This window comes from Lampetra fluviatilis, chromosome 43, assembly GCF_964198595.1.
Source record: "Lampetra fluviatilis chromosome 43, kcLamFluv1.1, whole genome shotgun sequence".
Lineage (NCBI taxonomy): Eukaryota > Metazoa > Chordata > Hyperoartia > Petromyzontiformes > Petromyzontidae > Lampetra > Lampetra fluviatilis.
Window position 1 is genome coordinate 2,372,813 of NC_136317.1, and position 25,498 is coordinate 2,398,310.

Sequence of the window (25,498 nt, forward strand, 5' to 3'; positions counted from 1 at the left end):
CGACATCAACTTCCGCGGGCTATTCTCCACGACAGAGTGATGCACCGCTCTGCAAAGAGTTCTGAATGGAGACGATGCGTGACACTGACACCACAGCCGGGATCTGAGAAGGGAAGAAGACAGCATGAGAATGAATAAAAATAATGATGATAATTAGCCGATTGGATGAGTCACCTAACAGGATTATGTAATTCCCTGTGTACGTGTACACATTAGGGGAGAGGGAGGTGCGAGGCGTGTGGAGGCAAGATCCAGTGATGGACGTGATGTGAAAACGCTGCTGTGGCACAGCCGGCGAGGGAGGGAGAGAAAAAGGGGTCGTTTCTTATTCCGTGTTATCTTGGAACCTGTGTAAGAAAGCGGAGGCCTTGGCCTAGAGCGGGGGTGGGGGGGGTCAGAAACCAAAATAACAAGAAGAGGAGCCATCTGTTGGGAATTCGGTCAAAAGAAACCCCTCAATATTTCAAGAGTCGCGACACGCGTGAATGTCTATACGAGACTCAATTCTAGATTTGAAGCTTTCGTGACTGCAAGGAATCATATTCTTAGGTTTTTTCGGTAAAGTCACGTAGGTAAAACATCAAAATTAATGAAAATAAAATAAAACAAAAATCACGACGTTTCGGAGGCAACACAAGTCTCCGTCATCAGGTGGGACCGTCACAGCCGAATTAGCTGCATCAAGTGAGGCAATGATTCAAGATGTAATCCCTTATAAGCAAGTTGAAGGGGGGGAGGAGAGGGGGGGGGGAGCTCATCAGAATGTGGTAGCCAATGAATGGAAGGTATCGGGAGGGAGGGGGGCGGGGCTCAAAGACAGCACGGGGCGCCAAGCACAACGCATCGGGAGGGGGGGGGGCGGGGCCAAAACAATGGACGACGGCTTGGACGCGGTTTACACTTTTTTGGACCATCTTATCTGACAGGCACTATTTTACTTTACTTTACCGAGTGTTAACATCCCCAGTTGTTTTTTGGCAGTGCTCTCTTCATTGTTCAGCCAGCATTGGTGTAGGCATGGGCATTTTCGTTCTTTTGTCTATCGTGTGTATCAGACCTCCCCTCCCCCCTCTCTGTCAATTGTGTTGGCGTGTGCAGCAGCAACCGCGTCCAAGCCGTCGTCCATTGTTTTGGCCCCGCTCCCCTCCCCCTCCCGATGCGTTGTGCTTGGCGCTCCGTGCTGTCTTTGAGCCCCGCCCCCCTCCCTCCCGATACGTTCCATTCATTGGCTACCACATTCTGATGAGCTCCCCCCCCCTCTCCTCCCTCCTTCAACTTGCTTATAAGGGATTACTTGTTGAATCATTACCTCACTTGATGCAGCTAATTCGGCTGTGACGGTCCCACCTGATGACGGAGACTTGTGTTGCCTCCGAAACGTCGTGATTTTTGTTTTTATTTTATTTTATTTTCATTAATTTTGATGTTTTACCTACGTGACTTTACCGAAAAAACCTAGGAATATCTATACGAGACGTCGCCCCTTAATAAATAACGCGGCACGTAGCGGTCCTTGAAAGAGCTGCGAACGGCCCCGGAGCTGCAGTTTGCCGACCCCTGGCCTAGCGACGACGAGTCGGTGACTCGGAGAGACTGGGGTTCGAGCCCCGATAACAACACCGGGCGATCCAAATGTAAGTAAGAGGTAATGGTACGGCCCTGCAAACACTGTGTCGCAGAGGTCGCAAACGGGTTTTGATTCCTTACCCGTACCCGCCGCACCAGGGTCGCAAACGGGTACCCATACCCTACCCGTACACGGCCGGGTATCGGGTAGGGTACGGGTAATCGGGTACCCGATTGCGACCTCTTGGACGAAGCCATGTTGCAGGCGCGGGTGGGTTGATTCTAGGAACTTGAATTGTGAGAAGAGACAAGACGTTGGGAAATGAGTGACAAACGGTGACTCACCAGTGATACACGGCCTACCCGTACCCAGCCGCACCAGGGTCGCAAACGGCTACCCGGGTATCGGGTACCCGATTGCGACCTCTGCTGTGTCGGTCACGCCGCACCTGTCGAAAGGGTCCCCCCCCCCCCCTCTGCTAGAGGGAGCTCTGCAAAGGGTATTTGGCCTACTCTTTCACGCCGACTGGATGTGTCCCCTTGACGAATCCGCGGGCCAAGTGCTGTTGCACATCTGCCTTGGCCCCGCACTACACGGAGTAGGCCGTTCATCCAGCAGCAAATTCACATTGAGCGGTAACGTTTCATTTTTTAAAACAACCTGAATTATTGTCGCAGGAGCTGCAGATCGATGATGCGGAATGACGACGACTGATTTAAAAGAGATGTCGATGGCGACGATGATGATACAATTATGAAGGCGATTATGATAAATATATTATAATGTTGGTAATGTGAATACTCACAATCCTTGCACCAATATGCCCAGTAATTTCCCGCTTTCAGCTATTGCGCAAGCTGTATCTAATGTACAGTTTAAAACAAATATTCAGACAATTACATCGAAAGGCATTACCCCTGCCTCCTGTTGTCCTATGATTGGGTTTCAACAACAAGAAGAAACGTCCCATATTTCGTATCATGAAATGAAAATAAACTTTAGCATTAATGCACGCTTAATATTGAAATGCTCCTTTGGATACCGTGAAACCTTTAAATTCCCAAAAAAAATCTATGAAGCCACAAATGTCATTATAAGGTGTTAATGAAGAGAGCACATGTGGCACAGTCCTCGGGAATGAAAGCGCCCTTGAGGATTGCGTCCAAAAATATACGCTCCAGAGAACCCTGGAGCTTTATTTGCAGGGCTTGACGAACATTGTCGCCTGGATTGTGGCCTCGTTGTTTCTCTGTATGGCCCACTGAGGGCCCATCACGCCTGGGCCCTTCATTAGCACCATGACCGTCATCACAACCATTATAATCAATACTCAAGTGTCGATCCCTTCCCTTCTGGTATTGTGCTGCTGCTGCTGTCACTTTAAGATGTTTTCTTGTTCATGTTTTTGGTTTTTTGTTTGTTGCGGTTGCACCCGATTCAAGAGCCGAATGGCTCACAGGGCTCTACCTAATACATGAAACTTGAAACCCATCCTAGAATCTCACCCAGATCCGGAAGACCGCTGGCGACCAGAGTGAGAGAATCCGCACGCACTCACTTTTAGCTCTGGTTTTGTGAATTATTTTTCTTTGCCAAATTCTGCCGCTCACATGAGTCTTCCCTACACACTAGCTCTGGTTTTGCGAACGGCTTTAGCAATGGTTTGAGTCTCCGAGCTTCGGACATGCTTTGGATCGACGTGACCGGTTTTGGATGGGGTTATGTCGTCTATGATAGCAGACAGACGTCACACCGAAGTTTCCTCTGCTGCGGACGATCTGTTTGAGAGTTGTGAAAATTGAAAGCGACGGACAGAGATATGCGTTGACGATTTCAACCCGAGTGGAAGATTTGATGTTTATTTCTTGTCCTTCCTCTGTACCTCTGACTAGTACGGTGGCTGCGTACGGCGCGAAAGAAGTTCATTGTACGTACGTGCACTTTGTTCTCAAAACACTGCAATGGATCCTTGCATGTGTATGCGCGCTGTGCGTGCGCTGTGCGGTGATTCATAAATAAAAACGCCTGTCAAAATAGCCTGGCGCAATCAGCGCTTTGTCGGCGAAATGCATTAACGTGAATAGATTTAACTATGGGCTAAAATTGTGCTTAATTATAATTTTCCCGTCCATGCCCTGGCCCATTGTCCTGGGTCTTCAGCATGGCAATTACAGACTCGTGTTAGCAAAGACAAAGATCCCCATATGGCCTTTACAGACGATTGACTAAGCATCGAACAAAGAGGGTCACTGCACCAGATGTGCTTCTGCGGCTGTCTGGAACGCTCTTCCCTCCGATATTCGTGAGCCACTGGAGCTGTGCACTTCTAAGTCTGCTAGCTTGAAAATTCATTTCTGTGTTTGGTTTGTTGTCCTTCCCCCGCACCTTCGATTAGTACAGTAGGCTACGTACGGTGCGAAAGACCTAGGCAAGGCCAAGGACAGGTTCGGTGAATTGCCACTTGTGTTTGTGGCCGTGAGCGGGAATCGAACTCGGGTCGCCGGGTTTATAGAACGCGCTAACCGCTACACCACCGGTCCCCCCACACACACAGTGTGTGCATACTGGCATGTGTGCTGGTGTAGGTCGACTCAGCCTTAAATGAGTACATGGTGCTGTGTATAAACATCAGCACTGGGGAGACAAAGACGGCGGGGCATGGTGCTGGCCACCCTATCGTGAGCTGTGCCGGCCTTAATAGGTGCAGTTAATCAGTCTGAGAGATGCCAGTCATCTCGGGTAATTTACAACATCTACCCGGGTCTGTCCCGTGACTTCCTGCCAGCGAGCCTTACGCACTTCACGTGATGACCCCGTTATTGTATTGTCTGCTGATCTATTTGGTTATTTATATTATCCGCAATGACGTTAGTGATTATTTCCCCGTCAAAATCAGACCCGCATCTTGGAGAGCGTCCTTGCCGATAGCACCTGGCAATGTACCAGCAGCGATTCCAACAAGCATTACTCTGCCGATCACACTGGCTCTTCTGAGGAGACTGTGCATGTTGAAACCGGTCCAGAGTTTGCTTGTGCCGAATCAATTCTTCTGAAATGTTCCACAACCCGGAAGGCCCATTTGGGCGATGGGTTTTTGTAAGAAAAAAAACATTTACGTGTGTATTCAAATATGGGAAAGACACAATATGGATGCTTATGTATTCTATTTCATTATATTCTACGCAACTATTTTATTTCATTATACTGTACACAACGACACTCAGCAATTCAATTATTATTCCAGTGATGCATATTACTGGTAAAACATTATCCATTACCACTGCACTGGATCCTAACTAGCCCTTACCACCACCATGCCCACGACATACCCACACCGCGCATGCACCAACACCATACCTGCACCAACACCATACCCGCACCAACACCATGCCCACGACATACCCACACCGCGCATGCACCAACACCATACCCGCACCAACACCATACCCGCACCAACACCATGCCCACGACATACCCACACCGCGCCCGCACCAACACCATATCCGCGCCCGCACCACCACCATGCCCACGCCATCAATCAACACATCACTGCAACGCGAGACAGAGAGAAGAGAGAAACAAATCGGGCTTTGTGCAGGTGGTGGCCTAGTGGCCCCCGTGGGGGGGTGGGGGGGTTACAGAACTCGGCCCACACTGCTCCCCACATCCTTAGCTTCAACTCGATTGACTGTGCAAGCGAAACTTCATGGCCAATTGAATTTCCCAGCTTGGCAATTGGTGTAGCGTGTTGCGCGTGAATCGCCGAGCCACGCGGTTGTTGTCAGGCCTCCGTGGCCCCGGGCGTGTGTGGCTCTCGTCGGGAGGGGATCTCCGCCGGACTTGGTGGACGGTCGTCAGAACAATGAGCGGCGTTGTTTTGACGAATTAGCCCCGGCAAAGTTATGCCGTTGAAAATGATCAGTCCCCGGTGCGGATAACTGAGATCGAGTGAAGTGACAATTCGGAAGCGGTTCTGCGACGTCCTCTTCCGAGGCCTTTATTTGACACAAGGTGGTGCACTGCTAGCTCCAAATGAAAGACTTTCTTCGTCTTGTGACGTGACATGGGTAGCTCGATTCAAACATATTTCGGGGGGGAGTGGGGGATGGGTGGGAAATAAGTACATCGAAAATCAAACTTCTCGTTACGGAGTGTCACATTGTAAAAAAAATGGGAAAAACAATAGATGTTTTAGGAAGTTCGTGAAATATCTGTTCAGAGCGGAGCAGGTGCCCGGAAAGGAAGTTACAATGTCTGACAGGCAGCAGCAGAAAGAGAAGCAGCAGCAGCAGCAGCAGCGGAGGTAAAGTTGTTTGGGTATATATGTTGAACTTTTTTTCGATGTAAAGCTTTCGTGACTGCAGGGATTCATCTTCTTTGTTCTTTAGGTAAAGTCACGTAGAAGGGAAGTAATAAAATAATAAAAATAAAACATAATAAAAAAATTCTCACGACGTTTCGGCCACAACGCAAGCAGACGTCCTCAGGTGAAGAACATCTGGGAGACAAAACAGGTCTGTCGGGGAGAGACAACCTCTGAATGCTGTCTCCCCGACAGACCTGTTCTTCACCTGAGGACGGCTGCTTGCGTTGTGGCCGAAACGTCGTGAGAATTATTTTATTATGTTTTATTTTTATTATTTTATTATTTCTATGTTGAACTTCTTTCGACTCGTACGTAGCAAACCATGGCGATCGGAGGTGCGGAGGAAGGCCGTGGATATCTGCGCGCGTCGCTTCAATACTCCAGCGAGGGCTGCCGCCCCTGCCACGCTTGATACATTTTTTTAAAGTGGTTCCGTTTCGATAATTGTTTTTTTACCATTTTATCTGGCAAATGAGGTACCAATGGTGTAAATGCTTATCCCGAGCTCTCATACTCTGATGGTGCATTGTCTTTGAGTTGTGCGCCTTTTGGCGTCATCTGGTCCAACACCATGTGAGACTAGGCTCTAAGGAAAGCTGTCTCTGGTGTGGACCAATCAACTTCAAGGACAGTGCATATATTATCAGAGTTGTGTTTTTTGTTAGCATTATGGCTGCAGGTATTGTGGTCTATGCAAACATGACTCCTCGTAAAAAAGGTGTCAGTTTTGTTGCCAGATAAAAGGGTAAAAAACCAATTATCATATTTTTTACTGGCAAATGAGGTACCAATGGTGGTTCAGTTTCTTTAATTCGGTTCCTGAAGAAGCCTCCGAAGCACGCGTTGACGCGAAACGTCGTGCATAGCCGAGCGTAAAGAACGTGCGTGGAATTTTCCCCGCGCGTGGCACGAGCGGGGAAAACACGTCGGGAGGGAGAGGCGTCTGTCGCTGACCTCTGCACCCAGCGGCGTTCCCATTTTACGAGCGTCATTGAATCCAGATCGAAATCGTGGAAAATCCCGACGCTGATCTGTTACCACCCACTGCAGATTGTTTAAAAAGAAAACGACAATAAGTTAAAACACTGGGGGGGTCGATATTTGCCCCGTTTCTGTGGATTATTTTTTTGGTTTTTCCACCACATAGCTTCATTGAAAGCACCAGACAAATACACCAAATGACGACAATCGTTCGCGATTCAAAAACAATAGTTGGGCCAAGCCAATGATGGGGTGAAAAGAAAAAAAAATCCCTTCAACATTTCAGTTGGACTCGAGCCATGGGTCAGCAACCAAAATAACGGGGCATTTTTTTTTGATATTCCGTAAAAAAGACTTTCAAGAGCTGCAACGCATGTGAATATGAGGCGGTGTTCCTTAATAAATACTATGCTATTTGTTATTTTATCAGGTAAGACCCATGGAGCAACGTAACTTTTTTTCAGAAGCCACCTGGCCACACATGATCGCCAAATGAAGTGGCTTATCATGTGGAAAAACGCACGTTGCTAAATGTGAAAAACCGGAGGACCCGGAGACAAATCCACGCGTCCACGGGTAGAGACAAACTCCAAATATACAGCAGGCGTCAGTTGGGATTGAACCCACGACCTCCTGTATACCAGGCGAGGTAGTTCACATCTAGCCGCCCTAAATAACGTGAGGAAGTAGACTTTAAAGAGCCGCATGCGGCTCTGGAGGAAGCCCAGGGTCTCACGAAGCAGCGAGTGGCTTTCATCCAGCTGATCGCATTATCTAAGACCTTAAGTGAAATGTTGTGAAAATTGTACTGGAAGTGAACACTGCTCTACGCGGACGCGTTTGACAGATGTATACTGCAGAAGAGAAACACGGTGGATTCTTGTTCCTGGAAAAATATAATAGGAAAGAATGAATAGGGTTTAAAAAAAATCATTGAGTATAGCATTATAAGAAAATATCTTAATTGGTGGTCTGGCTACCTTTGCTATGGTTGATAGTCTATGGGCCAGAGGAGAAAATGGTACCCACCTAAATTATATTCTTGGTTCTTTCGGTAAAGTCACGTAGAAGGGAAACAATGAAATAAAAATAATATAATTTTATTTTTGTTGTTTTTATTGTATTGTTTTATATTTTTATTATTTAATTGTTTCCCTTCTACGTGACTTTACCGAAAGAACCAAGAATATGAATCCCTGCAGTCACGAAAGCTTTAAACCACCTAAATTAGTTACACTTTATTCGTGCCGATAAGAGTGAATGATTTTAACACCCCCCCCCCCCCACTCATTTTAACACAATTCACTGTTGTTGGTCACGGAACGAAATTGGAACCGCGAGCAGTTATGTCACCCCAAGTCGTGCTGACAAGTGGGATGTCTCGTCTGGGCGACGAAGATATGACAGCTGCCATTACCCCCGTCAATACAAAAACAAGTGAAAGGAAACAAGAGTATGGGAGGACAGAACAAACAACGATTGGACATCTTTGAAAAAGAGCTTTATCGCTCATCGGATTCCTCCGGTGTGAATGAATATTCCGATTCTGAAGAGGCGGCGGAAAGATAAGAGAGATGAGACTGGCGAAGGATTTGCATTTATTGCGCGCTGGCTTAATCACCCCGGCTTCTCTACACGTTTTTCCATCTTATCTCTTATCATTCCAATTCCCAGTTGTCGTTTAAAATTTTAAATAGTTTGTTGTTTTCCTCCCACACCTCCGATTAGCACGGTTGGTTACGTACGGTGCGAAAGACCTAGGGAAGGCCCAGGACCGGTTCAGATAATTGCCACTTGTGTTGGTGGCCGTGAGCGGGAATCGAACTCGGGTCGCCGGGTTTGTAGAACAACGCGCTAACCGCTGTACCACCGGTCCCCCCACACACACACAGTGTGTGCATGCTGGCATGTGTGCTGGTGTAGGTCGACTCAGCCTTAAATGAGTACATTGTGCGGTGTATAAACATCAGCACTGGGGAGAGAAAGACGGCGGGGCATGGTGCTGGCCACCCTATCGTGTGCTGTGCCGGCCTTAATAGGTGCAGTTAATCAGCCTGAGAGGTGCCAGTCATCTCAGGTAATTTACAACATCTACCCGGGTCTGTCCCGTGACTTCCTGCCAGCGAGCTTTACGCACTTCACATGATGACCCCGTCATTGTATCGTCTGCTGATCTATTTGGTTATTTATATTATCCGCAATGACGTTAGTGATTATTTCCCCGTCAAAATCAGACCCGCATCTTCGAAAGGGTCCTTGCCGAATGCCCGGACCGGTTCAGATAATTGCCACTTGTGTTGGTGGCCGTGAGCGGGATTCGAACTCGGGTCGCCGGGTTTGTAGAACAACGCGCTAACCGCGTACGCGTACATACGTACAGCCGTACCCCGTGTGGCGTAGCGTCACGTAGCACCAGCCCCAGAGTGGGCATGAGTCCGTTAAGGGTGCAGCTGCTATTGGTTTTATCGCCACTGAGTAAGTTAGTAAGTTGCGATGTATAAGAGATAAGATTGCGACTGAACGGAGCGGTGATACCGGAACCGTGGCGTAAATGACCCCGCGCCCCCCCAGTTGCCGCTCACGAGCCAACTGAAGTGACAAATGGTGACTGTTATTGTTGGTATCTTCATTGGCCTTAATCACAAGATAAGACCCGGCATTGCTTTTTGACAAATTTGTTGAGTAGAAGTACGCGGGAACCTACATTGACCTTTGCTCCCCCCCCTTCCGTAATAACGGCGGCGGCGGCATCGTCAACGATGGCCCATTAACTTTGAGCCTTGCTCTGCCCCCCCCCCACCGCGTCTCTCTCTCCGTGTGTCAGATCGACACTCGCCTCTCACGCGATGAGCTCCTGACCGACTCTCCTGCCCCCCCCCCCGACCGGGAGACTCTCACGCACCTGACGGCGTGGGGGGGGGTGCTGGGCGGCCTGGGAGGGGGAGGGATGGTGAGCGGAACAACGGGAGGGAGGAGGAGGAGTTGAGTCGCGGCGGTGCCAACAAGGGCGGCAGCGATGTTCGCGGAGCGGTAGTGCCGTCGCAGTCGCTGGACGACTTCGCCGCCGAGTGCGCACGCAGTGAGACCGGCACTGGGTCGGAACGGGTCCAGGCTCCAGGCCGCAAGGAAGGGGGACTGTGACGGGGGGTGAGGGTGGGCGGGCACCACTTTAATGAGCTTCACAGCTCATCGGATTCCTCCCGTCAAAATATTCCGATTTAGCTCCTTGCAACACGGGCCCGTGTGAACCACACTGCGCAAGTGCTACTACTGCCGGTAGCAACACCGCCTCTCCTGCTGCCGGAGGAAGGCAACCGTGGCAGGCGGGGTGGGATTTTGGGAAATGGCCTGCCAGCGCCGGCGTGTGCCCGGCTGGCGCCTCTTCCTCGCCGCCTGCTTCCTCTCGTGGCTGCTGGCGCTCGCCGCCGTGTGCCTGCTGCTGGGCGACGTCAACCGCGACGCCTCCGCTCCCGCCGCCCTCTCGCGCTCGCTGGGCGCCGTCACACGACTCCTGGGGAGCGGCGGCGGCGACCGCCGCCACCCGCGACCCTCGCGGAAACCTCCGAGCGACGCCGATGACGGTGGAATCGGCGGGAGGCGACGGGACGACGGGTTCCGCGGGCCGGCGCGGCCGGGTCCGGCGGAATCCTTCGCGGGGAATCCGCCCCGGGCTTTGCTGCTCGCCAATCGGGAAGACGGGCGGCTCGGGGCGGGGGCCGAGCTCTCGCCGCCGCCGCCCGCGGAGGCCGGAGGCGACGGGCCGGCGCTCCGGAGGGCGCCCGGCAGGAGCGGCGTCCTGAAGGTCGTGTCGCGAGACGGCGTCGCGCCGGCGGGAGGTCCCGTGGGGAATGGCCGGGCGAGACCGCGACCCCAGAAACCCCAGCAACCCCGACCCCAACAACCCCGACCGAGACACCAACAACCCCGGTGGCCCCAACGACGGCCGCGGCCGCGGCCCGCGGCGCGTCCCGCCGCGTGGCCACGCGCGATCCACGCGGGCGTGTGGAACGAGGGCACGGGCTCGCGGCAGCTGGCGCCGCGCCTGCAGCGGGCGCGCGAGAAGTACATCGAGCAGAACAAGCACGGCGTGCGCTACGCCGGAGCGGTCGGGCGGCCTCCTCCCGCGGGGCCGCTCTCGGCGGCCGGCCGGCGCGACCTCCTGTGCCTGGTGGCCGAGCGGGTGGCGGCGCTGCGGTCGACGCTCACGCTCGGAGGCTCCGAGGCGCCCTTCTCCGCGATGGGCGCGTGGAGAGAGGCGCTGGACGCGGGCGGGCTGGAGCGCGCCGTGTCCGGGGGGCGCTCGCTGGAGCGCTGCGCCGTCGTGTCGTCGGCAGGAGCCATGCTCGGGTCGGGGCTGGGACGAGAAATCGGTGAGGGTTGTGTGTGTGTCACCCCCCCACCCCCACCCCTCTCCTTCTTACCCAAACACATCCCTTCCACACACGTGCCACCAACTGGAACGGTTTGAGAGAAGCAATGAGATGGTAGCGGTGGTTGGTTGAGCGATTCAGCCAGATCGTCAGAGTGCCGAGATGTTAACTACCTCACCTGTTCTACAGGAGGTTGTGGGTTTGATCCCCTACCTTTGACGCCTGTATACTTGGAGTGGATTTTTCTCCGGGTCCTCGGGTTTTTCCGACCACATTGGGAAACACGCGTTAAGAGTATTTGGCTGCTATAAATGTCCACGTTGGGCTTATTATTTGTGACCAGGCCGCTTCTGAAAAAGAGCCACAAAGCTCGGTGGGCCTTACCTGGTAAAATGAACCTCGTTTCTTTGTGTCATGGCCCGTACACTTTTAAATCGTCGAGATTGAAAACTCCATTTATTTTCGAACTGCTTTTGGTGTTTGGTTTGTTGTCCTTACCCCCGCACCTCCGATGAGCACGGTTGGCCTCGTACGGCGCGAAAGAAGTTCAACGTACATTGAACAAGCACCTCCCAGGTCGTGACCTCCAACCCTGTTGATGGGTATTGTTGTCTACAGGAGGCTCACAATGGCCTCGTCAGATATACGATACACACATGCATTGGTATGCAGCAGCGAACCGCATGCACAGTGCATTGTGGTCTATAGTAGGTCACGTGTAGCCAACCATGTGACTGACCTAAAGCCTCCAGTGACACTGAGGGTTAGTGTTGATGCCGTGGGTCAGTGTTGACACTGTGGGTCAGTGTTGACGTCGTGGGTTCATGTCGCGAGTTCCTTTAAAGGCCCTCACCATCGCGCCCCTCCTCCGACAGACGCTCACGATGCTGTGCTCCGCTTCAACGCTGCGCCGACCGAACACTTCGAGAATGACGTCGGGACCAAGACCACGATCCGTCTCGTCAACTCCCAGGCAAGAGCTGCGGTGTAGCACAAGACAAAGCAGAGTAGAACCAGTAACAGAGTAGAACCAGTAACAGAGTAGAACCAGTAACAGAGTAGAACCAGTAACAGAGTAGAACCAGTAACAGAGTAGAACCAGTAACAGAGTAGAACCAGTAACAGAGTAGAACCGGTAACAGAGTAGAACCGGTAACAGAGTAGAACCAGTAACAGAGTAGAACCAGTAACAGAGTAGAACCAGTAACAGAGTAGAACCAGTAACAGAGTAGAACCAGTAACAGAGTAGAACCAGTAACAGAGTAGAACCAGTAACAGAGTAGAACCGGTAACAGAGTAGAACCGGTAACAGAGTAGAACCGGTAACAGAGTAGAACCGGTAACAGAGTAGAACCAGTAACAGAGTAGAACCGGTAACAGAGTAGAACCGGTAACAGAGTAGAACCGGTAACAGAGTAGAACCGGTAACAGAGTAGAACCAGTAACAGAGTAGAACCAGTAACAGAGTAGAACCAGTAACAGAGTAGAACCAGTAACAGAGTAGAACCAGTAACAGAGTAGAACCAGTAACAGAGTAGAACAAGTAACGGATGAAGGCGCGGCCCTGCAGCTGCCTGCTCACACCACTGCTGGCAGAAGGGGCCTCTGCTCCTAGGCGGGGGCTCCAGAGAGCTCCTCTAAGAGGGTATTTGGCCTACTCTTCCACACTGGTCAGGCATCTTGGATAGACGTGGGAGTACCCACACTTTACCCCACCACACACGGACCCGTCTGTCGATCGGCTGGCTTTTGAACAGGGGGGCATGACCCTGGTCCGAGCGCGGTATTTTTCCTTTCCACATTTTTGCCACGAGTTGTCCGGAGGAAACTCGGCGTTCTGGGTCGAGAGAAAACATTGGAACGTTCTTCCCCCACTGGAGGTGCATTGCTGGGTCCCAGGAATACATCGCCACCGTGGCTAGGAGATGTTAGCTACCTCGCCCGGTATACAGGAGGTCGTGGGTTCGATCCCGACTCGGACACCTGCTGTTTCTTTGGAGTTTGCGTGTCCTCGCCATAGGAATGTGGATTTTTCTCCGGGTCCTCCGGTTTCTCCCTCCACATTTGAAGAATCGACGTGCGTTTACGGTGTTTGGCTACCGCTATAGATTTCCACGTGATAAGACACTTTTGCTGAGCGATCATTTGTAGGGCGAAGTCGCTTCTGAAAAATATCTACACAGCCTCAGGGCGCCTTACCTAGTAAAAAGTAAAATAAAAAATATCGTTTGTAAAATCGTTCTAATAGAGAATTTTGCAGCAAAAAAGTTCCACGTGATAAGACGCTTTTGCTGAGCTATCATTCGTAGGGCGAAGTCGCTTCTGAAAAAGATCTACACAGCCTCAGCGGGGCCGTGACCTGTTAAACTAAGAAGTAGTTTAGTTTAGACGGCGGCGGGCCGTGAAAGGGTTCAAGAGGGCGTCTAAGAATCACCTCCCGCACCCCCCCGGGTCTGCCCCTCGCGTTCGCAGATCCTGGCGCGGCCTCAGAACAACTTCTCCCGGAGCACTCTCTACCGTGACGTGGCGCTGCTCGTGTGGGACCCGGCGCCCTACTCACTCAACCTCACACAGGTACGGGGGGGGGGGGGGGCGGGGGGGGGGCACTACGCCGCCCACAGACTGTTGGGGCAAGTGGTGTACAATGACAAAGTCATAAGATTCCCCCGTATAGCCTTCAATAGAACGTTGGGGCAAGTGCTGGACAATGACAAAGTCATACGATTCCCCCGTATAGCCTTCAATAGAATGTTGGGGCAAGTGCTGGACAATGACAAAGTCATACGATTCCCCCGTATAGCCTTCAATAGAATGTTGGGGCAAGTGGTGTACAATGACAAAGTCATACGATTCCCCCGTATAGCCTTCAATAGAACGTTGTGGCAAGTGCTGGACAATGACAAAGTCATAAGATTCCCCCATATAGCCTTCACTAGAACGTTGGGGCAAGTGCTGGACAATGACAAAGTCATACGATTCTCCCGTATAGCCTTCAATAGAATGTTGGGGCAAGTGCTGGACAATGACAAAGTCATACGATTCCCCCGTATAGCCTTCAATAGAATGTTGGGGCAAGTGGTGTACAATGACAAAGTCATACGATTCCCCCGTATAGCCTTCAATAGAACGTTGGGGCAAGTGGTGTACAATGACAAAGTCTAAGATTCCCCCGTATAGCCTTCAATAGAATGTTGGGGCAAGTGCTGGACAATGACAAAGTCATACGATTCCCCCGTATAGCCTTCAATAGAATGTTGGGGCAAGTGGTGTACAATGACAAAGTCATACGATTCTCCCGTATAGCTTTCAATAGAATGTTGGGGCAAGTGCTGGACAATGACAAAGTCATACGATTCCCCCGTATAGCCTTCAATAGAATGTTGGGGCAAGTGGTGTACAATGACAAAGTCATACGATTCCCCCATATAGCCTTCAATAGAATGTTGGGGCAAGTGCTGGACAATGACAAAGTCATACGATTCTCCCGTATAGCCTTCAATAGAATGTTGGGGCAAGTGCTGGACAATGACAAAGTCATACGATTCCCCCGTATAGCCTTCAATAGAATGTTGGGGCAAGTGGTGTACAATGACAAAGTCATACGATTCCCCCGTATAGCCTTCAATAGAATGTTGGGGCAAGTGCTGCTGTTAGCGAGTAGCTGACCTATGAAGGCCGGTACGGTGCACAAGGAGGTGTAGGTAGTGTGGCAAGAAAAGTGCCCGACCGCCTTTGTCTCCCCAGGTACTCATTTAAGACCGGGGCCGGTTCATATTACGTAGCCACAGATGGTCGCTGTTGCCGGGAATCCAACTGAGGTCACTGTATTCATGGTACGGTAATCATCTGAGGCTGAGTCGACCTAGGAGAGGCCCAGGACCGGTTCAAATAATCGTCACCGGTGTTGGCCGTGAGCGGGAATCGAACCCAGGTCGCCAGGTTCGTAGCGCAGCGACGCGCTAACCGCTACACCACCACACCACCACACACAGGCACAAAGATCCCCCGTATAGCCTTCACAGACTGTCGGGGCAAGTGCTGTTAGCGAGCACCTATGAAGGCCAGAACGGCACACGAGGGGGTGGGTGGCCAGCACCACGCCCGACCGCCTTTGTCTCCCTAGCGGCGATGTTTACACACCGCACCAGGTACTCATTTGAGGCCCAGGACCGGTTCAAACAATCGTCACCGGTGTTGGCCGTGAGCGGGAATCGAACCCGGCTCGCCAGGTTCATAGCGCAGCGTCGCGCTAACCGCTACACCACCACACACACATGCGGTACGAGGTGGGCGTGCGTGTGCCATTGACAAGTCCTCTCCATCTCGGCCATCCCGCAGTGGTTCCACGACCCGGACTACAACTTCTTCCCCGCGTTCCTGCGCCGCCGCCAACGCCACCCAACGCAGCCGGCATTCGTGCTGCACCCCGCCTACCTGTGGCGCATCTGGGAACTGCTGCAGGACAGCGCCAGTGAGCGCATCCAGCCCAACCCGCCGTCCTCCGGCTTCCTGGGTACGCAGGCAAAAGATCCCCGCCCCCCCCCGCCCCCCCACCACCCCCCCGTTTTAGCCTTCACAGACTTGTTGGAGCAAGCGCCGTCAGCGAGTAGGACCCTACGATCAGAATTCAGAATATGATTTCATACTGGAGGAATCCGATGAGCTGTGAAGCTCTTTTTCACAGATTTCCAGTAGGGGGCGGGTCAGAACGTTACAACAACAAGCGGCCGGCACGGCACACGAGGCGTGGGTGGCCAGCACCACGCCCGGCCGCCTTTGTCTCCAATAATATGAATCCCTGCAGTCACGAAAGTTTTAAATCGAAATTCGACTTCAGTTTGTTTTTGCTGTCCATTATTCTGGCCTCACCGAAGGCGGGAAACCCCTGACAAGCCACGCCCAGCGTGACGGTGATGCCGATGACGTCACCAGCGGCACACGGCTGGTTGAGCAATCATTTCAGTTTTTCAGTTTCATTTATTAGGTATAGCCCTGTGAGGCATTCGGCTCTTGATTCGGGTGCAACCGCAACAAACAAAAACATGAAGAAACATATTTTTGATTTAAAGCTTTCGTGACTGCAGGGATTCATATTCTTGGTTCTTTCGGTAAAGTCGCGTAGAAGGGAAATAATAAAACAATAAAAATATAAAACAATACAATTCTCACGACGTTTCGACTGCAACACAAGCAATCGAAACGTCGTGAGAATTTTATTGCTTTATATTTTTACTATTGTATTATTTCCTTTCTACGTGACTTTACCGAAAGAACCAAGAATAAGAAACAAAGTAGATGAATCGTTTTCTGCTTAAAATACTCGGGAAGGGCCAGCTGAGGCTTTTCCCGTAGAAGTGGCTGGGCCACTGGGTCAGGCGAGAGCGGCTTATTCGTACTTGACGCGCGCTCAGCACAGCGGTGCCCCATCTGCTGGACAAAGCGCGCTACTGCACCTCGTGCAAGCGACACCACCTACAGAGCGCGAGTGACCACTTTGCAATAAGTCACAATTTCGATTTAAAGCTTTCGTGACTGCAGGGATTCATCTTCTTGGTTATTTCGGTAAAGTCACGTAGAATGGAAATAATAAAATAATAAAAATTAAACATAATAAAATAATTCTCACGACGTTTCGGCCACAACGCAAGCAGCCGTCCTCAGGTGGAGAGCAGGTCTGTCGACAGACCTGCTCTGGTACGCAGGAGATCGTGGGCACAACCCAGACCCTGACGCCCGCTGTATATTGGGAGTTTGTGCGTTCTCCCCGTGGTCGCCGTAGATTTTTCTCTGGATCCTCCGGCCCACATTTAGAATCAACGTGCGTCTAGAGCAGGGGTCCTCAAACTACGGCCCGCGGGCCACATGCGGCCCGCCGAGGACATTTATCCGGCCCATGGTCACTAATTGGGCTGCGCTTGTGAGCACTAATTGGGCTGCGCTGGTTAGCACTAATTGGGCTGCGCTGGAGAGCACTCATTGGGCTGCGGTGGTGGGCACTGATTGGGCTGCGGTGGCGAGCTGCGCTGGTGAGCACTGATTGAGCTGCGGCGGTGGGCACTGATTGAGCTGCGGCTGTGGGCACTCATTGGGCTGCGCTGGTGAATGGTTCAATGGGCCAATTGACTGGACTTGCCCCCCAGGCCTAAGGCTGCCAGCCCTCCCCTGGCTGCGCTTGACTGGCTCAACCCTCCCTTAGCTCCCTCACTTGCCCCTCGGCTCCACTCCCAGTGATATTCCTGTGTGCTGGGGATGTACTGCGATCTGTGAACAAAACTGCAGGTGTAATTAACGTTTTAATGGCACCGGCACCAGTGTGAGCCTGGGGTAAAAGCGGAGTTCCCTCAATCAGACTGCATTGATGGGCAGTGCAGTCTGTATGTCTCTGTGTGGGCAAAGTTATTGCTGGTATATTGTTTTTGTAGCGCTGTATATATATTGGTATTTTACTAATAGAAATTTTGACTCCCTAGGAAACTGATGTCAAGAAAGAGAAAAATTGACTCGGAGTGTAGGATATTCAAAGAAAAGTGGACTTATGATTACTTTTTCATGCAGTACAAGGGAAGAGCTGTGTGTCTGATATGCCAGAATATAGTGTCTGTGTTCAAAGAATACAATTTACGTCGACACTATGAAACTCAACATAAAGATAAATATGATTGTTTGGTCGGAGAAGTGAGAAAAGATAAAATATTAAAACTGAAAAATACATTAACAACTCAGCAAAATACTTTTGTGAAGCAGATGCAGCTAAATATTTCATCACTGCGAGCAAGTTTTCAAGTTGCCAAGCTAATAGCGTGCACTGGCAGACCATTCGTGGAGGGAGAATTTGTTAAAGAATGCCTTCTTTCTGTTGCCAAAGAGATGTGTCCAGAGAAGGCCGATTTATTTAGCACAGTGAGTCTTTCAGGACCTACAATTACACGGAGGATTGAAGAAATGGGAGACAAATTGCATCAGCATTTGCAAAACTCCACAAAAAAACTTTCCTATTTTTCTTTGGCACTCGACGAAAGCAATGATGTTCGTGGTTCTGCACAACTTCTAATTTTTATTCGTGGGACGAATGACTATTTCGAAGTCACAGAAGAGCTTGCTGCACTGCAAAGCATCAAAGGAACAACTACAGGAGAGGATATCTATGAAAAGGTTTGCCAAACTGTGAATGGTTTGGAGCTGAACTGGGCTCAACTAGCCAGTGTGACAACTGATGGTGCTCCTAGCATGGTGGGGTCTAAGAAAGGAGTAATTGCTCGCATTAACCAAGAGATGGACAAACATAACCATTCTCATCCAATAGCCATACACTGCCTCATCCACCAACAAGCGCTGTGTAGTAAATCACTGAAGTGGAACTCTGTTATGAAAATTGTGGTATCTTGTGTTAACTTCATTAGAGCTCATGCACTAAACCACAGACAATTTCAGGAATTTCTGTCTGAACTAAATGTTGACTATGAAGATGTTCTGTACGACACAGAAGTCCGTTGGCTGAGTCGAGGGAGAGTTTTGAAACGTTTCTATGACTTACTTCCACAGATTACAGCTTTTCTGCTTTCAAAAAACAAAGAAGTACCAGAGCTCAATGATTCAGAATGGAAATGGCACCTTGCCTTTCTGACAGATGTAACAGAGCTACTCAACAGTTTCAATGTGCAACTTCAAGGAAAGGGGAAGCTCCTCTGTGATATGCAATCACATGTCAAAGCATTTGAAGTAAAATTAGGCCTCCTCATCAAACAAGTTAAGGAGTAAAACTTCTGCCATCTCCCCACAAGTCAAAATCTGTTAGCGGAAAAACCATTGGTTGCAATTCCCAAATAAAACATGTGTGGATTCACTGGAAAAATTGCAAAAGGAGTTCCAATTTAGATTTAAAGAGCTTCATCTCCATGAACAGGACATACAGCTTTTCCGTAACCCATTTTATATTGACATTGAAAATGTGGATACAATTTACCAAATGGAACTGGCTGAACTGCAGAATTGTGACTCTGAAAGACGCATTCAAGTGAAGCAGCCTCCATAATTTCTATGCATCTCTCCCCTCTGAGACATATCCTCATCTCAGGAACCATGCACTCAAAATGGCAACCATCTTTGGCAGCACTTATGTCTGTGAACAGACTTTTTCCAGAATGAAACATTTGAAATCTCCAACCAGATCTAGACTAACGGATGCACACTTGCATCACTTGTTACGACTAGCAGTGACAAAATGGAACCGGACATTGACCATCTCATTAGCCAAAATCAGGCCCATAGTTCCCATTGAAATACTGGCAAGTTTGTTGATTTAACTTTACTTGTTCTTCATTTTAAATATTGTATTTGTTCCTGTTTTGTTTCTTCACTTCAAAACAAGATATATGCAGTGTGCATAGGAATTTGTTCATAGTTTTTTTTAACTATAGTCCGGCCCTCCAACGGTCTGAGGGACAGTGAACTGGCCCCCTGTTTAAAAAGTTTGAGGACCCCTGGTCTAGAGTATTTGGCTGCGGTGAATGTCCACACGGCGATAAGCCACGTCGATGAGCGCTGTCATTTGTTGGGCCACGTCGCTTCTGAAAAATAGCTACTGTAGCTCCAGTGGGCCTTACCTGCTAAGATACAAACTGTTTTGTTTTTAGCCGAGCGTGAAACGTGCGTGCCCGCATCTCGGTCTGTACGTGACCCCCCCCCCCCCCTTAACGCGTGTCGCCACGTGCGTGCGTGCGTGCGTGCGCGAGCAGGCGTCGTGCTGATGATGTGGCTGTGCGACGAGGTGAGCGTTTACGAGTTCCTGCCGTCGCGGCGCCGCACCGACCTGTGCCACTACCACGAGGACTACACGGACCGGGCGTGCACCGAGGGGGCCTACCACCCCCTGCTCTACGAGAAGAACCTCGTCAAGAGACTCAGCACCTCCTCCGACCACGACCTCTTCTGGGCCGGGAGGGCCACCCTGCCGGGACTCAGGAGGGCGATGGAGAGCTGCCCCCTGCGGACTCGCCAATAATCGTGGCCGCCCAAACTGTTGCGGTCGACGACATCGTCGTTGCGTTCGCCGTCACGGATGGGGGATGACGATCGCTGGGATTGCGTCGGCAAGGAAGAGCGTCGTCGCAACAATCATGGCCACCTAAACCTCAACGTTGTGACGACGATGATGACGATAACAGGTGATTGTGGTCGGGAGGTCCGCAATTCTCATCCACTGGCTGCTGGACTGGGCCCTGCCACTGGAACGTGGAATTGATAGTGGTGTCGCCTTGTAAACCTGTTACCCTTGCCGCCGCTGTTGACCCATACCAACAGCACCAGGAATTGCCGCAAGGGACTTTTACCAAAGCAATTCTGAAAGACTCCACGATGTCATCATCACCGCGAGCAAGCCGTTATGTTTCCGGTCAATGTCCTTTCAAGAGCGATCGGGTTCTTTTTTGTCCAATCCAACCGGGAGAACGGAATCGGCCAACGATTGCCGATTATTTATGATTTGAAAAACCACAACAACGACGCCGAACGTCGTTTTATTAAAGAGAGGGTGAGTGACGATTAGAGGACGTGGGGACGGACGCTGTACAATGAAGAAGCTTGACAACCAGTGAATGGACTCCAACCTAGGAAGCTGCGATCTCGCGTATCTGTATTTGTCGCGTTTAGAATATTTGGCTGCTCGAAATTGCCACGTGACGATAAGCCACTTAGTTGAGCTATCATTTGTGGCCAGGTCGCTTCCGGAAAAAGAGCTGGCACGGTATTAGCTCAGTGGGGCTTCAACAGAAGAAAAGTATAAAATAAAATAAAAAGTTTAGTTTAGTTTATCTGTGATCCGGCACGATTGAGGAAAGGGTCAGCGGATCACACGGAGATTTTACAAAACTCCCAAACCCGCTAGGGGCTTCGGGTTAAACCAGATGTGTGGTACACCAAGCGGGGAGGGGGGGTGGGGATGGTTGCGAACCCATATGTGCAGACCTTTCGAGCATTAACCCATCGTATGCAAGGTGGGGTTTTCTCCAGGTGGTCCGGGTTTTAGGACAATGAACGGAAAACAAACGGAATTTGTTTTGACAATTTCATTGTTTCGACGATCGACAGTTCGACGATTGAATTGTTTCGACGATTGACAGTTCGCTAATTGCATTTTCCAACAATGAAATTGTTTCGACGATTGACAGTTCGACGATTTAATTGTTTCGACGATCGACAGTTCGACGATTTCATTGTTTCGACGATCGACAGTTCGACGATTTCATTGTTTCGACGATCGACAGTTCGACGATTTCATTGTTTCGACGATCGACAGTTCGACGATTTAATTGTTTCAACGATCGACAGTTCGACGATTTCATTGTTTCGACGATTGACAGTTCGCTAATTGCATTTTCCAACAATGAAATAGTTTCGACAAGCAACAGAATAGTTTTAATAATTCGTTGCTCAAAATGGCCTGATTCAGGACTCTCCTGAAAATGAGTCCTGAGATTCGGCGAGTGAGACGAGCGCGCGAGTCTTCCCTCGATGACGCGAATTATTTTTCAACTTCTTAACACCTGGGATTTTTCCGCAGCCAGTGCTACGATTCACGATCGATCTTCCGGGTTCGGCAACGACATCGTGATTTGTGCCAAATTTGTGTTGTGTTAATTTACCCTCCACCACCCAACACAGTCAAACAAAAGAATTGTCACGCCAGTGTACGCGTGTCGAACAACACGCTACATTCCTCTCCTGATTCTTTCAGCTCACTCACCGGCAACCTGGAGAACAATTCTCACAATGGAAATTAGAAACTCGTTGCTGATTGTACGCGCGCCTGCTCATCGGCTGCGTCGGATGGTGGAGGGAATTGGCAAACGCAAATTGAGATGTGTTGACAACATTCACAATGTTTATTGCAGAGCCGTGACTAGCGGTGGATTTGCCAACATGAACTGCGTGGGAGTTCTTGGGGGGCTGGGAGCGGGAATTCAGCTTCTCTGGCATCCATTCGCGGGAGCTTCGGCTGGCTTCGTTGATGATCCTAAACACGACCAATCCCAGCAATAGGATGTTCAAATGTATACCCGGTTCACTGTCTGGTAAGCTGACTAGGTTGGTGTACTAAAACGTACAGATATATACACACACACACAAAGTACATAATACCAAAGCCATATGTTAAGTATGGTATCCACACGCCTGCGTGCGCGCATAACGGAGCGGTAGGGTGCGGTGGTTACTGCGCCCTGCGCAACGAAACCCAGAGATGTAACACCAGGACCTGGGCCTCTCCTAAATCGACTCGGCCATAAATGAGTGCCTTGGCACGGCGTGTGAAAACCGGTGCCGGGGAGACAAAGACGGCGGGGCTGGCGTGGTGCTGCATGCACCACCAACTCTCCTTTGCCATGCCGGTCGCTCGCCAACAAGCTACCAAGATCTGCGAGGCCAAATGGAGGATCTGTATATGTAGACGACAGTGATTTGTTGATGTTAAAATATCAATCGTATTTTGACAAGGGGCCCTCAATGCATGCAATACAGAACCCTCATCTCATCCGATCGTAGCAAAACAAAACCCTCATTGATTCAGAGGATTCTCGCAGTCAGTGTATCGTCAACGGATCGCTGCGATTCATTCACGCGCGCACGCGCACGCGTAGACACAAGTGACGCACTCAATGCTCAGAGGTGCATCGGTTATTGCTCGCGTCTTTGGGCTATTCTGAGAGAGTGCTGGAAATTCCGCATTTTTTTCCCCCATGGAGGGGGGGAGGGGGGGCAGCCTGTCCCATCAGACGAACGTTGTTGAAATCCCCACGAAGTTGCATCAGGTTTATCGACCCCCTCCCCAGCGAGATGATGAGCCATGGTAACCCGCACCAGGGTTTGAACTCACAACCTACCGGTCACGAGTCAATCGCTCCGACCGCAGCGTCGCCGCCCCTGCCACTCAGCCGGGTGTGCGCGTATTGGGTCGGGGTCATGCTTTGGACAGACTGTGCCCCGCCAAAGGAATGTGGAATTTCTACCGCTGCGTTTGGGGGGGGGGGGGAGGGGTTTAGCCTGTGGATAATGAGCTCCGGCCACAACGATTTTTTTCACTTAAAAAAATAAAAGTACGAATAAACTGCACTAAACACGAGCTTAAAAAAACCCTTACTTTGTACAGAAAAAAAAATGTGACGTTTTTTGATAGACCCCTTTATACATAAACGTTGCGTGCATAATGCTCATCAGCAGTCACTTGTTAAGTATTTTATTCACACGTCGGTACTGTATATCCCAGGAGGGAATTGGGATCTGTGTGGAAACGTTTTTAAGAAAAAAAAAGTAAAGCAAAAAAAAAACTCCCGAGGTTTGATAAACAAAGACACTTTTCGGATGCGATGAATTTAAAATTGGGTAAAATACCGTTGGGCTTAGTTTACAATTGAAAATATGCAGTCTTGCATATCATTTTAATGAGGTTCAAATGTTGTTTCAAACGGAGTGTCACCTTGGCCATCATGATTGCCACCGTCATATCACAGCGCCAGTGTCCACCGTTATCGTCACCATCATCATCATCACCACCACCACCACCATCATCATCACCGTCATCACCATTACCATTACCACCATCATCACCATCACCACCACCATCATCATCATCACCGTCATCACCACCACCACCATTATCATCACCATCACCACCACCATCATCGTCACCATCGTAATCGTCATCATCTTCATCATCACCACCACCACCATCACCACCATCGATGTCCCGAGGCTGTCATCCCAGTCTAGAAGAACTCTCCGTCTGGCTTCTCACTCCACTCACAGCTCAGGTTGCTTGCTCGCCACACAGACAGTCCCCCCCCCCCCGTGAGCGATTTCACAGCTGGGGAGACACGTGGGGAGACACGTGGGGTGGCACTGGGAGCTGGGTGCAGTGAGCGCGAGTTTCATTTCGATTGACAGATTTCACCATTTTTCAGTTAACACACCAACAATCCGGCAAAGCGTTTAAACCCTTTAAACAAATTCATCGCACCTGAATCTGGCCGCCAAATCACAACAGGCACAGAGGCACAACTGATGGAAAAAAACCGATTCCATCATTAAGTGCGGTCACACGCGTCGACATCGATTTGCCCCTTTGGAGCCAGTGGTGGAAATTCCACGTTACCGTGCCGGGAGCGATTTCCTCATGGGACGAATGGAACTCTGTGGCCACGGCGAACATGAGCTGGCGAGCACTGCCGATTTCTCCCCAACAACATCGCCGTCGACCGAGCGCCAGGCAAAGTGCGGGTGAAGTTCCGGTCAATCAAACCTCACGCGACTGGCACTGAGTGCAGAGGCCTTCATCCAACAGTGTATTTGACCCTAAAGGGCTGCGATTTTTGTTTTATTTCAATGAAATGAAAGGGGACAAAGAATGGGATCGAGATTGTTGAATTGACGTTCTTCATGAGAAACTCGCTTTGAACTTCCCGCCGCTTTGGATAGCAAAACACTGTCGCCCAAACGCTCCATACGGCCAGAGCACTGCGTTGGCACTGGCCTGTATATTTGTTACACGATTTCTACGTGTATATGTAGACACAGACACACACATACGCATGTTGGAAATTCTTTCGCACCGTACGTAGTCAACCACGTGGGTCCGCACTGCGTTGTGCCCGTTACATTACGCTGAAGCTTCGGTGTCGAGCCAGCGGTTTGCATCACTCGGGTAATATTTGAATGGGATGGGGGGTGATTTAAGCGGTGGGTGGTCATGCTGCGGTAATACGTTTGCGTGCTGCCGATACGTTTCGGAGAGGGGGGTGGGGGAGGGAGGCTGCACTTTAGCAATGCAACGAAATTGGAAGCTGCTCGCCTTGGAATCCAGGTGGCGTGGTAAGGATGGTGGGGATTGCCTGGCAGGAGGGGTGGGTGGGTGGCAGTGGGGATTTTTTGTGTTTACTCTTGCAGGGGAGTCGTCGTTGTTGATGGAATCGGGAAGAGGAGGTTGCAATGATGAGTTTGGGGGGGGGGGGGACGCACACACGTGTGTGTGTGTGTAAGGTTGAGGAGGGAAGGGTAAGCTGAAGGGTAGGGGGGCATCCATTTAGTAGGTACGCACAAATCTGTCAGCTTGACCCCCGTCCTGTACGCACGCGGACTTTTTACACCGCCACCCCCCCCCCCCGAATCCTATAGAACGGCCGATATTTAATCCACGCAGAAGCGATCAGGGAATAATAATAATAT

The 25,498-nt window shown here is 50.4% G+C and overlaps 1 protein-coding gene and 1 long non-coding RNA gene across 2 annotated transcripts in view; both read left to right on the plus strand.

The window, feature by feature from the left end:
• Positions 1-9,827, plus strand: part of LOC144946929 (uncharacterized) — a 45,838-nt gene extending 36,011 nt beyond the window's left edge. Inside the window, exon 3 of the long non-coding RNA XR_013639957.1 lies at positions 9,739-9,827. This is a non-coding gene — a long non-coding RNA (uncharacterized LOC144946929). The remainder of the gene's footprint in view (positions 1-9,738) is intronic.
• Positions 9,828-9,873: 46 nt separating this feature from the next.
• LOC144946930 (beta-galactoside alpha-2,6-sialyltransferase 1-like) lies at positions 9,874-21,150 on the plus strand. The gene is made up of 5 exons (XM_078875997.1): positions 9,874-11,284; positions 12,160-12,257; positions 13,757-13,858; positions 15,623-15,797; positions 20,020-21,150. The coding sequence occupies exons 1-5, from the start codon at positions 10,258-10,260 to the stop codon at positions 20,283-20,285; spliced, it is 1,668 nt and encodes a 555-aa protein (XP_078732123.1). The 5' UTR covers positions 9,874-10,257; the 3' UTR covers positions 20,286-21,150.
• Positions 21,151-25,498: the final 4,348 nt, after the last annotated feature.

Bases quoted from the DNA above. Each gene is read 5' to 3' on its own strand.
- LOC144946930 (XM_078875997.1), top strand. From the start codon at position 10,258: ATGGCCTGCCAGCGCCGGCGTGTGCCCGGCTGGCGCCTCTTCCTCGCC. The intron at 13,859-15,622 runs GTACGGGGGGGG...GCCATCCCGCAG, and splicing joins ACTCACTCAACCTCACACAG to TGGTTCCACGACCCGGACTA. The intron at 15,798-20,019 runs GTACGCAGGCAA...GTGCGCGAGCAG, and splicing joins GCCGTCCTCCGGCTTCCTGG to GCGTCGTGCTGATGATGTGG.